This window comes from Epinephelus fuscoguttatus, linkage group LG9, assembly GCF_011397635.1.
Source record: "Epinephelus fuscoguttatus linkage group LG9, E.fuscoguttatus.final_Chr_v1".
Lineage (NCBI taxonomy): Eukaryota > Metazoa > Chordata > Actinopteri > Perciformes > Serranidae > Epinephelus > Epinephelus fuscoguttatus.
Genome location: NC_064760.1, coordinates 44,253,054 through 44,269,257, shown reverse-complemented (window position 1 = coordinate 44,269,257; position 16,204 = coordinate 44,253,054). Strand labels below are relative to the sequence as shown.

The following is a 16,204-nucleotide window of genomic DNA, read 5'->3' as shown; positions in this document are numbered from 1 at the left end:
ATGAATAATGTTAGCGGAGAATAATGTTAGCAGAGATGGGAGTCTAGCTTTAATGGCAATCCAACATGCCAACAAGGGTAAACATACATGATATTGTACATATAACAAGACCTGAAATAACATTTTGATGTACTGTAGCTAGACAAATTTACACATTTACACTCCAAAGACAAAACTGAGTGTTAATTGAATAAACAATAACTGTAATTAACCATCAAAAAATATCTGAAATGCTGCAGCTCTTTACCTCTGTGACAAAAAGACAAAGAAAAAAGAAAGAAAGTCAGTCGATGATGACACATACCACATACAAATTATATCAACATAGTTATGCTATTGCCTCAGCCACCACAGCCAATGCTACCAAATGTACATTCTTATTCAATTTGCATCTTCCTGAAAGTTCAGAGGATGTATCATTTTTGAAAAATTAGTGGTTCATAGAAATACCACATAGCTATATCACATTTAACCACTGTTCTGCATTAAATTCTAATTTCAATTAACATACATGAAAATTCTGCATCATAGAGCAGCTGATGGATTTTCAGTTTGACAGCTCCTTTCTTGATTGCCAACAGGCGTGGAAGATTAGGAACGATGCTTTTTGCAAAGAGGAAATCCTCATCCTTTTTTTCCTCCTGCAATGATGCCACAAGCTGTGCTTGGAAATTAGTGATTTCTTGCCGCTGAAAGGCGTTGTGTTTGCGTGTGTGGGCATGCTGTCGAGTGGTCGAAGCTTGGTTTGCTGCCCCGGGCATCCTGAATCAGAGAATCAGAATCAGCTTTTATTTGTCACGTCTGTAGACTACAAAGTACAGTTCACAGTCAATTATTACATTCATCTCCATAAGTGTGATGCTACTTACCTCTGGATGTGTTGGTTGAGAGCTGGTCTGGTTCCTGTTGAAGCCAGAGCAGGGATGTGCTGGTCGAGGCCTGATCTGCTGCCTGTGATGGCCTGAATCAGAATCAGAATCAGTTCACAACCAGCTGTTATTCATCCCCACAAGTGTGCTGGTACTTGCCAAGTGTGGGATGTGTTGGTCAAGAGCTGGTCCACTTCCACTATCTGGTAGGTCTCCTTCCAGAGCTGGTATGTAGCGCAGGAGGCCTGGTCTGCTGCCGGTAGAGATGAGGGCTGGGCTGGATCCCCCTGAAACAATGAATAATGCAGCATTAGCCATAAGCAAATTGCACAAAGCAATGCGCAAACTCTGAGATGGGATTTTATAGGGGACAGGGTGGTATCTGATTGGCTAACTACGGCTGTGGAGAGTGAGGGTAATGATGGTGATGATAACTGGATGATTGGGCTGCACAAGCGCAGCACACACTGCACCTGAATGGAGTGACAGGGGAGAGAGACAGGAGGGGGGAAGGAACAACACACAAACACAAAGGCACCACACAGCCAGACCACTGGCTGTAACATTCTTCATATAAAACTCAAACACGTGTTGTGGGTGAAGTACTGTGCTCTGCTCTCCAACCAACCCATACCTGCATTTGTCCTCCATCCAACATGCTTTGTTGCTGTTGTAAACTCGTCGTCCCTGTAAATGAGGGAAACCTCAGTGACCAACGAGTTAAAATAAAGGTTTAAATAAATAAAATACATCCACAGTACTTAACTCTTCACTTCCCTCTTCTCCTGCATCTTCCTCTGAATCTCCCTGCTGTGGACCTGTGCTTTACTGTGACTGTCCCTGATCATTCTCTGGCTGGGCTGGCATGTTGGAGGAGGTCAACCTGATCTCACAGAAATACGTGAAATGCACGACCTCTTAACACCGCATTCCGTGGTGGCAGTACGTAATGGGTTGAAATTACGTGCTGCCACCACAAAAACAATGCCAATGTAAAGTCAATTAGGATCCTCTCCCGTGGTGGACACACGGATTCCCTGGTTCAATCACGTCACGTCAACCTCGTTTTCCTCAATGATATCTTTAACATTCCTGTATACACACAAAAACGCGGAAGTGTCCTTGATAACTCAACAATATGACAGGTTAATGTCAAGGCCATAAAATAAAATAAATGTATTTTGCCAGCTTTTGATAGCGTAGAGCTTTAAGAGCATTGTGCTGTGGGCGGATGGGGCGCGTTCCACTACTGTTTTGTAGCTGCTCTCCGCCGTCTGTGGGCTTCATTCCATTTCAGATTGCCGTCCGTCTGCCGTAACTGAATCCAAACGCCACTAATAAATAAATAAAGAAGAAGATAAAAATAAGGCTGAGCACGGAAGAACCAGAGAGGAAACACCATCACATGGAACTGTCTGCCCCTGGTAACCCGGCCACCCTCCACTCCACCAGGGGAGAGCGGACCCCAAGCCAGCGCCACAGAACCAGCGGCTGCCCTCTGGTTATACCCCCGACCGTGGCAGCTGTCACACAAACCGCTGCTGAAAATTATACATTTTGATACAGGTAGGCTATATACATATTGCAAAACTCTGTAAAAGTACACCAAAGCATATTTTCGTTTCCAAATATTTATTTGAAAACGAAACCATTCAGGTTGTTTGTCTCTATGTGTCAGCCCTGTGATAGTCTGGCGACCTGTCCAGGGTGTACCCCGCCTCTCGCCCGATGTAGCTGGGATAGGCTCCAGCCCCCCCGCGACCCTCAAGAGGATGAAGCGGTTAGAAGATGAAAATGAAACCATTCATACGGTCAATATAAAACATTTTGTTTGTAATAAAAAAACAAATGTAATCTCAATGTGACCGCGCCAGCCGGCGGGACTGCGGCTGAACCACTTCTAATGTTCATTCATTCATTCATTCATTCATTCAATCGCGTGTTCAACGTGTGTATAATAATAATAATATTATAATATTTATGAAATCTATAATATTATAGACCAAATGTTAATCGAATTATTATTGTAGAATGTATTTAGCAAATCACCACTCTCAACTGGAGACAGCAGCAAAAAAAAGGCATTATAAAAAGCCGACAAATAGTGTTAATTAATTGACGTGAGACATTGAAGAGGTTGTCTCCTATAGTCTGTAATTTTTTTATTTATTTATTTATTTTTTTTATCATAACTTCTCAGAAATTACTCAAAAGTAGAACATGCTAAAAGTAAATACAATAATAGGCTAAATAGTATCTAAGCAATAATAAAGTGTCTAAACAATAATAAATAGTATCTAAGTTATCTCTTAGGTTGCCATTCCACTCTGTAAATAGATTTTAAAATTTCAATATGATTTTAATATTATTTTTGCTTATTTCATTATTGTTATTATTGGTTTTACTTTTTAGTAGTATTGTATTGTCTGAGGATGACTCATGTTAGTAACTATCTACAGTAAAAAAGGAAAAAACAAGCAAAGAAACAAACAAAACTCATTTTATACACTGGGCCTTCAAAGTGCTCTCTGAAACTACACCTGGCATGGCTTGTGTCCAAAAAATGAAAAAATCTAAACTTTGTCGTAGAGCTAAACCAAATACATCATTGGAAAGGTTTCAACCTGGAGAGTAACATATGTCAGTATGAAGATTCTGCATGGCTCCTGGTTTCAGCCATTGACCTTTGAACCTTGACCTCAGTGCATGTTTGAGGGCTTATAACTCAGCAACTAAAGGGGGTACAGACATGGGACCAACTGTTATAGAGAGCTCTTGACCTCAGCTATCATGTGAGTGTAGTCAACAACTGAGGGTGCTGTCAGATATGGATAAAATATGGATAAAATTAATTTTCACCCATTTAGAAATTAGATATTTAAAATCTGATTTCACAAATGTGTTTTTCCATCCCCTTAAAGTCCACAGTGTACTCTCAATTCAGTATTTACAACTTCCAAATCTGGGAAAAACACTGCACCTAGATGAACTATGGTAAGAAAAAGTAAAGATGTCGGCTAATTTTCGATATTTTAGCTAATACACTAGAAACAGCGTTTTTGGGACAGTAGGTTCGTTTGCGGCTTGTAAAATAGGGTTGTAAAAAGATAGATCTACTGAATAAATGTAATATCTAGTAAACCCGAAGTAGTTATTACACTGCACCTAGATGAACTATGTTAAGAAAAAAAGCAAGGATGTTGGCTAATCGTAGTTATTTTAGATAGTACTCTAAAAACGGCGTCTTTGGGACGGTTGGTTTTTTGCAGCTTGTTGTAAAACAGGGTCGTAAAAAGATACATCTACTGAATATATCAAATGTCTAGTAAAGCTGAACTAATAATGACACTGCACCTAGATGAAATATGTTAAGAAAAAGTAGGCATGATGGTTCATTTCAGATATTTTAGCAAGCTCTCTAGAAACGCCGTTTTTGGGATTGAATACTTGAATAGGCTATAACAAATATCTAGAACAGCCGAATTATCACGTTATTATCAATATTATTATTATTGGTGGGAAATTATAACAGAGGAATATATTTGCCGTTTTAATATCAAGAACACTTCCGCGTTTTTGTGTGTATACAGGAATGTTAAAGATATCATTGAGGAAAACGAGGTTGACGTGACGTGATTGAATCAGGGAATCCGTGTGTCCACCACGGGAGAGGATCCTAATTGACTTTACATTGGCATTGTTTTCGTGGTGGCAGCACATAATTTCAACCCATTACGTGCTGTCACCACGGAATGCGGTGTAAAGAGGTCGTGGTCATTTCACGTATTTCTGTGAGATCAGGTTGAGGAGGTGGGGCGTGCTTTCACATAAGGTGCCAGAAAGCTGAGTATGCCCATAACCCGCCAGGGATGGCTAGTTGGGGCTGCTGAGTCGCTTTTCTTTTTGTCTTTTTCTAACCTCTTCTCTCGTGGTCTAGCGGTCTCTGAAATTCTTCCATTTAGTTTGGCAGACACTCTCTCCCCACAAAAACAAATTCCTTTACTTCTTAGTCAGACAGACTACCACAGACAGACAGACACAGACAGAGACATGCAAGGGAAACTAGCTAGCAAGCTCACTTGCTACCTAGCTAGCTAGCTATAAACGCTCGTTAACTAAATGCCATCTCAAAAAATAATCACACGTCTAGTCATACCTGTCAGGTTTAGCTTCTTGGCTATGTCCTTCCATGCAGCGTCTCTTTGTTGTTTGTTCCTGTAGCTGTCTGCCTGACACAGCAGGCTCTCTAAGTCTTTGTAAGCTTGAGAAATTTTTGTCACATACAACAAACATCTCCTCACGATCCACTAGCTACATGTAATCTGAATATGCTGTGAAAAAGTCTGGTCTCTGTAGGCAGCCCAGGCTCCGCAAATGGCAACAAAAGCATTTGGGTCCAGGCTGCACCAACCAGCCAGCGTGAGACCAGCAAAAGCAAACACACACACATAAACGCAGTGCCCATGTCTCACATGAACGTGGTGCCCAGAGAGGCAGTTAGAGCTACAGGCTACAATGAGGCTAAAAGGCGAGCTAGCTCCATTGTGTTTGATAACATTGTTGAATGTAAACAGAAGTGAAGTGTTTTTGTTGCCATTTGCAGAGCCTGGGCTGCCTACAGAGACCGGACTTTTTCACAGCATATACTGGAGGACATGTAGCTAGTGGATCGTGAGGAGATGTTTGCTGTATGTGACAAAAACTTTTCAAGCTTAGGAAGACTTAGAGAGCCTTTAATTGAACACACATTTTAAATTACACACATAACCTCACAATTACCACAGTCTCCACACCTACACGTCTTGGCACAGCTGCTTTGTTAGAGCATACAGTGTGTTTGATCCTGCTGGACACCATCTTGTGCGTACTTTAAAGGTGCACATGAGGCCAGCAGTTTTATGACCCATGGTCTTGCTCTAGTCTTCCGCCTCAGTACTTGGTGACGTGTGCTCGGGTTCACACCTTCTAAATTATTTGATTGTTAATATTCACCTATATTAGCAAACTGAGACGAGGATTTTCCCCTTTTTGTCTAAATACCGGTTGGTCATTGATCCCTGTATCCATGCAGTGCCCCGGAATTATTAATTAACATTAATAATTTAATTTCTTAATTAATTACAATTAGTAATTAATAATCAATAACCAACTTGCCTTTAGCAGATCCCAACACTACATTATAGACCTAGAAGGATGCCGCTGATTGGCACATCTGGGACTGTGTGTTATCATGTTCAGTGTGTTTCCATTAATACTCCTGCAACATCTACAACTTATCCTGTTCTGCTTTTGCGTTCTAAGGGGATAAGGAGCTGGCCTCTGGTTTGTTTTTTTCTCGTCTTGGTGATCAGCACATCTAGGTGATGTTAGTATGTTGTACGTGTTTCCATTCACATCCTATAGAACTGCAGAGCAATGTCAGCACACAGTCCTGTTCTTATGCATAACTCTCTATCTGGTGCTGTTGGATCTCACCAGCACATTGGGAACCAACAAGAGGATATTCCACCTCCGGTCTATTAATTTGTCCTCGTCATAGTGACTGACTCGCATGCCATTCTGTTTGTTGTGCTAACCTCAATATTTGTTTGTTGTGTTTCATATCATAGGCCCACAGATATTCATCGACATCTCGTAATTATTAGACTTTGGTCCTCTGCCTGGCCCTCCCTGTGTCCAAGGATATTCATTTATTTAAAAGGTGTAGGCTACTTAATTGTTCTATATCGTCATGCTATTATTAATATAAGCAGGGGACTTTAATACAAAATGGTAACCACTGTATGTGGATGCATGAATGGGTCAGACCTGCGCAGCACTGGATTTGGAATGAACTGTAATAAACTGGAGCTTCTGGTTACTTGCTGTGAAACAACAACAACATCCATTTAAAACCAACATTAGTTCCTCTGAGCTCATTTTGGTCAAAGTAATGCAGAAGTAATGTAATGAATAACTTATTACTTTACACAGAGAGTAATACTGTAAGGTCACTTGTTTCTTTCAAATGAAGGTAACTAGTAAAATGTCATGTATTGTCCAAGCCTGCATCCTGCTCCCCTTCTCTCTCTCACCTGCTCCTGGTGAATTTCCATTCACCTGCACCCTGCCAGCCAGCCACGTCCCCATCATCAAGCTGCTCATCAGTTCTCCCTGCATATAAGCAGCTGTTGCCTTTCCCTCAGTGCCAGATTGTTCTTTGACTCCATGCAAGACTTTCCAGCATCCACTCTCGGCTTGATTCCCTGTTATTGTCCCTGCCCGCCTCTGACCTGTCTACGTCATCTGTTTCCTGGTAAAACTCACCAGCCTTCTGTTCCTGACCTTGAGTTCTGCCTCATCATCTCTGGTTTCCATCTGCCTGTGGCTGTGTGATTTTTTCCTGCCATGACGTCTCAGAGTGAGTGTTCCCACCTGCTTGTCTGTTGCCTGCTATGAGACGCCACACGCTTCCTTGTGTGTGTGCAGGGGTGTAGCCATCATTTCAGAAGTGAGGGGGACAAATTGTTCAGAGGTCTATTGAGTGATTTATCATCCTCTCGCATTCAGTTTTACCTCTCCTTAGCGGCTAAAGAGCCACATAACACAGCCACAGTACAGCACCAGGGGACCGACTTTAGTTCTTTAAAATGATATACTATCGAAGTCTAAAGTTTTAGCTGCCAAACTCTGGTTGAGTTGACACAGAATGACCCTCGAGCATCTACAGGGTAAGTGGCCAGATAACTAAGTGCCAAATGACAACACTTAACACGAAAAGTTCAGTAAAACACCATTCCTGTTAGCAGGTTATTAGCACACAAAATGAAATAGAAGTGACAAGGTAACAGGGTAATAAGCCACATAATTTAACATAGACATAGACATAACATAAGTCTGGTATCTGTCCTGACACATGTCCTTCTCCCTGTGCTACCTATTGCAATACAGACAAAAAACATAAATAAGTATAAATAAGAGTAGTTCTGAAATAGCTGTGAAAATTAATCTTAGAGTCACTCTTATCCTATAGACCTTTCCTTAGCCAGTTATAATTTCTCCTTACCTGTGAAGCCTTGGACTGATAATTGGTGCTGCTGTCAGGTCCCTGTCCTGATACCTGCCTGGTTTCTCCCTGTCCCTCTTCTATCTATTGCAATAATATAGATAATACATGTGCAAAGCAAAATTCATAAATAGAATTAAGAATAGCAGTGGTGACATAGCTGTGGAAATTGATCGCAAAGTCACTTTTATGCAACAGATAATTTCTCTCAGCCAGTTATATTCTCTCCTCACCCTGCATGATCATCCTTGCTGGCCTCTGGTCCACTGTCTCCACTCTGACCCTGCTCTTTCTATTGTAGCAATTAAGATTAAAAAAAATATATGGAAAGCAATAGTGAGCACAAGTTTTGCGCAGAAATTAAGGAGGAGTGGGTTTATTCCTATCATGAAACTAGCTAGCAAGCGATTTAACATTGGTAACAACTGGTGTTCTTGTTAACTTGATATATTGGCATCTATTAATTAGTCATCATTTAGCTAACATCTACATGCAACAGCATTACACAGCTTACATGGTTTGTTTGGAAGAAACTCTGCAAGGTTTTTTGCTTCTTGCTAGCTGGTTTGCTGAACATAGTTTTGTGCAATGGATTCAGATCACAACAGGACAGCTTGTGTATGCCCCTGGCACCGTCTACTCATGGTGCGTTTAAAGACGACTCGAAAAAACACGTTACCACATGTTTAAAACTAATTGAATGGTGGTAACAGCTGTAAAAAGTGTGGGGGACAGAGGGCACAGATACGGGAAGTGCGGTGGACATGTCCCACATGGTTTATGAAGACATGCCCCAATGATGGTTGTTTTACTAGAAACATAAATGCACCCTTAATAATGGAAATAAACAACATCTGTCAGGGGGAACCTGTTTTCAATTCCATGTCTTATCGAGCCTTTGTACTGGTTTTGAATTAGGCTATTTCTAAAATGCCAAAGTGCCAAAAATAACTCTTATGGTACATACAGATGATTCATTCATTCAATTATTAATCAAGCCCATAAACATCTATGTGGTGTATATGGAAAATACAGCACCTTTAGTGGACTTTGCTTAATGCAATAGTCAAGTTGGTGCCAGATGCTAAAAACTTATAGCCTAGCTACCTGTAGGCTACAAACCACATGGAATTGTATAGCAACTGTGATGCGGAGAGAGCAACCACATTCAGAAGGACAATAACACCATATCTAATCATTTCTAAATGGGAGTCCCCGTGTTAACGTGAAATATCTAACCTTAGTCACCATTTTCTCAGTTTGTTTTCTCACCAGCTCTGTTCGTAATTCTATACAACTTTCACTGCTATAAAGAATATCAAATCTTTTTTAAACTTTTTAACTCTGTTCTGGGGCGGCACGGTGGTGTGGTGGTTAGCACTCTCGCCTCACAGCAAGAGGGTTGCCGGTTCGATCCCGGGTGTGGGAGCCCTTCTGTGTGGAGTTTGCATGTTCTCCCCGTGTCAGCGTGGGTTCTCTCCGGGCACTCCGGCTTCCTCCCACAGTCCAAAGACATGCAGATTGGGGACTAGGTTAATTGGTAACTCTAAATTGTCCATAGGTGTGAATGTGAGCGTGAATGGTTGTTTGTCTCTATGTGTCAGCCCTGCGATAGTCTGGTGACCTGTCCAGGGTGTACCCTGCCTCTCGCCCGATGTCAGATGGGATAGGCTCCAGCCCCCCCGCGACCCTCAAGAGGATGAAGCGGTTAGAAGATGAATGAATGAATGAATGAACTCTGTTCTGGATTGGCATGTGGCAATGTGGCATGTGGTCTTCTGACCACTCAAAGTACTTCACACTACAAGTCGCATTCACCATACCACTCACACATTCACACACTGCTGTTTCATCAGTGAGCCACTCAGTGGCTCACTGATGAAACAGCCATCAGGAGCAATTTGGGATTCAGTATCTTGCCCAAGGATATATCAGCATGAGGACTGGCAGGGCTGGGAACCGAACCCCTGATCATCTGATTGGTGGACAACCCGCTCTACCTCCTGAGCCACAGCCACCCCAAAAGCATACTCTTTATAATATTGCTGTCAAACAAAATGCCAACTTAGTCCAAAAGATCTCAGTGATGATATGAAAACAAAATAATTATTGCAGTGTTTTGTCAGGATAGGGCAGTCACGTGCATTACTGAGCTCAAACTTTGCTGAGCCACAGTTTAAACAAAGGGTTTTATTATACAGATGCAGCCACTTCAAATTTCCCATTTTAAATTTGTTGCTAGGTTATATTATTACAGGTTACAATAAGCCACCCAGCAGTATTTCAGTTACTAAAATGACCACCTTTATCTGCTGCAGCATCAGTGATATAAACACATTAGTTATGAAGGAAAACCTAAAATTTTGTTACAATTGGCGTAGGTCTCCCCGATCTGAAAATATTGAGTTAGTCTTTTAGGATAATGAGATACATTCTGAAAATAATTACTTAAAACATTTTGAAAAAGTTGCTCATTAAGAGACTTGAATTTTAAAATAACATTAACATTAATTAAGAGACAAATAATTTTTTGGTTTATAATGTGAAGAATAGCAAAATGTCACTTTTATGAGGTAGTTCAGACATCGACAGTGATGACGTGTTGTTGAATGATTGCATCAAAAGTTCGTACAGCCCACTCAGTGTGATGATCTGAGTGACTAGGAAACCTATTCAGTTGGCACACTCACCCATTCAGAAGGAACGAAAAGGTTCATGATAATGCTAATTATGTGTTTGAACTCTCTCACATTCCAAGATAAACAGGATTACATTATGTCGCGTGCAGTGAAAGTACCACGCTCCTTTTCAGTTAAACTCTGCAGGCTACGTGCAGCTTGACCTTCGTTGCGGTTGCATGCAGAGGTGGGTAGAGTAGCCAAATATTGTACTCAAGTAAGAGTACTGATACTTTAGAACAATATTACTCAAGTAAAAGTAAAAAGTAGTCATCCAAATAGTTACTTGAGTAAGAGTAAAAGAGTATTTGGTGAAAAAACTACTCAAGTACTCAGTAACTGTTGAATAACGTCTGATTTATTTAACGTAATCAATCAATCAAAAATAATAATCTGCAAATTCATGTATTTTAAATGATACCCCTTTAACTAAAACAAAAATAAATTAAATCTTTACAAACATAACACAAATATATTCTTATATATACTGTACATATATATATATATATATATATATATATATATATATGTATATGTATGTATGTATGTACTGTATGTATGTATATATGTGTGTGTGTGTGTGTGTGTGTGTGTAATTATGTACTCAGAGGTGGGTAGAGTAGCCAAATATTGTACTTAAGTAAGAGTATTGTTGCTTTAAAACAATATAACTCAAGTAAAAGTAAAAAGTATTTTGCATTAAATCTACTCTGAAAAGTACAATTTATCCAAAAGTTACTCAAGTAAATGTAATTTAGTAAATGTAACTAGTTACTACCCACCTCTGGTTGCATGTGAGGATGAAATGCCAATGGCCGCATTTCCCAGATCGCTCTTAGCGCTAAGAGCTTCTTAAGAACGCTCTTAAGCCTCCCGTGACAGAAAAACACATTTCCCAGATCGCTCTTAGCTTAAGAAGATCTTTCACTATGAAGGAGTTATAAGATCGAGTTGACCTACTCTTAACAGTCTTCTTAGTGACCAAATGCTCACAGATCCAGCCGCGTCAGGCAAATTAATATTAGGCTTAGCAAGGAGATATTAAAACAGTGTGCACCATATATATTTTTATTCATTTTATACTTCAGATTTATATTGTTTAGCATTAATTGGTGACAGAAAAGAACTAATCTCATTTTGCAGGGAAACGCATGTCCTTACTGTGCATATGACAATAAACACTGAATCTTGAACCTATATGTTTTATGAAGACCCAATGTGCGCTCAAAGCTGTGGTACAAGTTACGCACTGAAATCTGGCGGAAGAAAAATAATAAGACGAAAAATAAGTATGAGGAATAACAAGTGTGTTCCTGTATGTGCTGTGCACATCAGGCACACAAATAAAATGAATCATCATGACTATCATTTGTCATAATTTGTCCGCACATATCCCGCATCTGCATGCACATATGAGATAGTTTACCGCATCCAAAAAATGCGTCAGGGCACAACAGAAACACATCCACCCTCCAAGCCTGCGACATTTCACAGATATCAGGAAACTGACAGGTGTAACTGAGCTCAGCTGGAACCTCATCAAGGGACACTCCACCCGCTACTCTATATAAAGGCGTTGCCACATCACACATGTGTGAGATACCATGGCTGCTTTACAACATATTCTCGCTGCTAACCAACAGCATCGCCATGTGCAAAGCCAAACTGTATACACTGTAAAAACGATAACTAGCAATTGTTCATCTCACTAAAGTTTTCGAATTATTCTGACTCAGAATTAAAGCTTTGCCATCTGTAACTGACAAAAACTTGTCTGTCCAGCAAACTTCTCTCCATTTTGCCCTAATAAGTATTTTCAAGTCAGTATAACAAAGATTATGGAGTTGCAGTCACTGCAGTCCTATTTTCCTTGAAGTAAACCCCGTAGACTGACGTTGCACGCGTTGACTACGGGGTTTCCGCATTTGAACGTGGTCTGCAGGAGTTTCGGACTTGGAAATATTTGGCAACTATTAAGCCTTCACAGGTAAGTGTGGTTTTTTTGCAACTAGATAAGAAATGTAACCGTGTGCTGTGGTATTTCAACTGAAAGTTTGATTCAAGTCGTTCAATTACCAAAGTTTTGCCTTGTTAGCTAAGCTGGTATGATGTTGGCATTGTAAGGTAACACACAGTTACCTCCAAAGATAATTCTGTTACACAATAATGTTAAAAGGATTTGTTAGGGGAGAGAAATGATCCACATGTGCGCCGAAATCTATTTTTTGGGGGTGTGGGGGCATGTGTTGTGCAGCGACTCTGCTTTCAATACAGCCGGCCTATTCTATTAGCGGCTCGCGGGCCACATGCAGCACAGAAGCGACCTCTGAGTGGCCCGGGCAGGATTGGTACCGAGACCCGGTATTGAACAGCGCGAGGCAAATTTAATCAAGACCGTGATACTAAGCAATCAATCAATCAATCAATCAATTTTATTTATACAGCCCAATATCACAAATCACAATTTGCCTCACAGGGCTTTACAGCATACGACATCCCTCTGTCCTTATGACCCTCGCAGCGGATAAGGAAAAACTCCCCAAAAAACCCCTTTAACGGGGAAAAAAAACGGTAGAAACCTCAGGAAGAGCAACTGAGGAGGGATCCCTCTTCCAGGACGGACAGACGTGCAATAGATGTCGTACAGAACAGATCAGCATAACAAATTAACAGTAATCCACATGACACAATGAGACAGAGAGAGAGAGAGAGAGAGAGAGATGCAGGTAATGACAGTAGCGTACAATAACATTATTGAAAGTAATAATATTATAGTTCTGGCTACTGTGGTACAATATGTTGAAAGTATGTATTAATATCTGGCAGTATACATGTGTGACAATAGTCATGTATAATAACAGTAGAAGTATGACTAATGACTAATGATGGCAGAAGCAGCAGCAGGAGGCATCTGGCAGGACCACGGCAGCAGCACAACCACACACGTCACGCTGTCCAGGCACCGCTGCGATATGAGTTAATCTGAGAGACAGTGGAGCACAAAGGCTCCGGAGAAGAAGCCGAGTTAGTGACTTCCAGAATGGCCGAGTTAGCAAGATGCAGTAATAGAATACGAGAGAGAGAGAGAGAGAGAGAGAAGAAGAAGAAGAGAAGGTGCCCGGTGTATTATAGGGGGGTCCTCCGGCAGACTAGGCCTAAGTCAGCCTAACTAGGGGCTGGTACAGGACAAGCCTGAGCCAGCCCTAACTATAAGCTTTATCAAAGAGGAAAGTCTTAAGTCTAGTCTTAAATGTGAAGACGGTGTCTGCCTCCTGGACCGTATCAGGAAGATGATTCCACAGGAGAGGAGCCTGATAGCTAAAGGCTCTGGCTCCTGATCTACTTTTGGAGACTTTAGGGACCACGAGTAACCCTGCGTTCTCAGAGCGCAGTGTTCTGGTGGGATAATAAGGCACTATGAGCTCTCTAAGATATGGAGCTTGACCATTTAGAGCTTTATAAGTTAACAGTAGGATTTTAAATTCAATTCTGGATTTTACAGGAGCCAGTGCAGAGAAGCTAAAACAGGAGAAATATGATCTCGTTTCTTAGTTCCTGTTAGTACACGTGCTGCTGCATTCTGAATTAGCTGGAGAGTTTTTAAGGACTTACTAGAGCTACCTGATAACAGAGAGTTACAGTAATCCAGCCTAGAGGTAACAAAAGCGTGGACCAATTTTTCTGCATCTTTTCGGGTCAGGATAGGCCTAATTTTCGCAATATTACGCAGATGAAAAAATGCAGTCCGTGAGGTTTGTTTTAAATGAGAATTAAAAGACAAATCTTGATCAAATATTACTCCGAGGTTTCTTACGGTAGTGCTAGAGGCCAGAGCAATGCCATCAAGAGAAACTATGTCATCAGATAAAGAGTCTCTGAGTTGTTTGGGGCCAAGAACAATAACTTCAGTTTTGTCTGAATTTAACATCAGGAAATTGGTGCTCATCCAAGTTTTTATGTCCTTAAGGCAATTATGGAGTTTAGTTAATTGATTACTTTCTTCTGGCTTCATCGATAAATACAACTGAGTATGATCCGCATAACAATGGAAATTTATAGAGTGATTTCTAATGATGTTACCTAAAGGAAGCATATATAGAGTAAGTAGGATTGGTCCGAGCACAGAACCTTGCGGAACTCCAAAACAAACTTTGGTACGTAATGACGATTCATTATGAACGTGAACAAACTGAAAACGATCAGATAAATAAGATTTAAACCAGCTTAGTGCTGAACCTTTTAAGCCAATTAAGTGATCCAGTCTCTGCAGTAGAATTTGATGGTCAATTGTGTCAAACGCCGCACTAAGATCGACTGAACAAAAATATAAATGCACCACTTTTGTTTTTGCTCCCATTTTTCATGAGCTGAACTCAAAGATCTAAAACATTTTCTATCCACACTAAAGACCATTTCCTCACAAATATTGTTCACAAATCTGTCTAAATCTGTGTTAGTGAGCACTTCTCCTTTGCCGAGATAATCCATCCCACCTCACAGGTGTGGCATATCAAGATGCTGATTAGACAGCATGAATATTGCACAGGTGTGCCTTAGGCTGGCTACAATAAAAGGCCACTCTGAAATGTGCAGTTTTGCTTTATGGGGGGGGGGGGGGTCAGAAAACCAGTCAGTATCTGGTGTGACCACCATTTGCCTCACACACTGCAACACATCTCCTTCACATAGAGTTGATCAGGTTGTTGATTGTGGCCTGTGGAATGTTGGTCCACTCCTCTTCAATGGCTGCGCGCAGTTGCTGGATATTGGCAGGAACTGGAACATGCTGTCGTATACGCCGATCCAGAGCATCCCAAACATGCTCAATGGGTGACATGTCCGGTGAGTATGCTGGCCATGCAAGAACTGGGATGTTTTCAGCTTCCAGGAATTGTGTACAGATCCTTGTAACATGGGGCCGTGCATTATCATGCTGCAACATGAGGTGATGGTCGTGGATGAATGGCACAACAATGGGCCTCAGGATCTCGTCACGATATCTCTGTACATTCAAAATGCCATCAATAAAATGCACCTGTGTTCGTTGTCCATAACATACGCCTGCCCATACCATAACCCCACCGCCACCATGGGCCACTCGATCCACAGCGTTGACATCAGCAAACCGCCCCCCCCACACAACGCCACACATGCTGTCTGCCATCTGCCCTGAACAGTGAAAACTGGGATTCATCCATGAAGAGAACACCTCTCCAACGTGCCAGACGCCATCGAATGTGAACATTTGCCCACTCAAGTTGGTTACGACAACGAACTGCAGTCAGGTCGAGACCCCGATGAGGACGACGAGCATGCAGATGAGCTTCCATGAAACGGTTTCTGACAGTTTGTGCAGAAATTCTTTGGTTATGCAAACCGATTGTTGCAGCAGCTGTCCAGGTGGCTGGTCTCAGACGATCTTGGAGGTGAACATGCTGGATGTGGAGGTCCTGGGCTGGTGTGGTTACACGTGGTCTGTGGTTGTGAGGCCGGTTGGATGTACTGCCAAACTGTCTGAAACGCCTTTGGAGATGGCTTATGGTAGAGAAATGAACATTCAATTCACAGGCAACAGCTCTGGTGGACATTCCTGCAATCAGCATGCCAATTGC

General features: G+C 41.4%; 1 protein-coding gene and 1 long non-coding RNA gene across 6 annotated transcripts; both read right to left on the bottom strand.

Moving 5' to 3' along the window:
- Positions 1–84: 84 nt before the first annotated feature.
- On the bottom strand, positions 85–5,228 carry LOC125894709 (uncharacterized). Of its 5 annotated transcripts, none has more exons than XM_049586294.1 (6): positions 5,026–5,228; positions 1,504–1,556; positions 1,025–1,156; positions 870–947; positions 512–762; positions 85–249 (listed from the first exon to the last, which is right to left on the bottom strand). In XM_049586294.1, the coding sequence occupies exons 1-5, from the start codon at positions 5,160–5,162 to the stop codon at positions 548–550; spliced, it is 615 nt and encodes a 204-aa protein (XP_049442251.1). In that variant the 5' UTR covers positions 5,163–5,228; the 3' UTR covers positions 85–249; positions 512–547. The 5 variants fall into 5 exon arrangements, with proteins under 5 accessions (XP_049442251.1, XP_049442249.1, XP_049442250.1 ...); XM_049586292.1 differs by having other exon boundaries at positions 870–961; positions 1,029–1,156; XM_049586293.1 differs by having other exon boundaries at positions 85–762.
- A 2,711-nt stretch (positions 5,229–7,939) lies between these two features.
- Positions 7,940–8,498, bottom strand: LOC125894732 (uncharacterized). The gene is made up of 3 exons (XR_007450108.1): positions 8,429–8,498; positions 8,148–8,206; positions 7,940–7,998 (listed from the first exon to the last, which is right to left on the bottom strand). It is a non-coding gene; the product is annotated as an uncharacterized LOC125894732 (long non-coding RNA).
- Between the last annotated feature and the right edge of the window lie 7,706 nt (positions 8,499–16,204).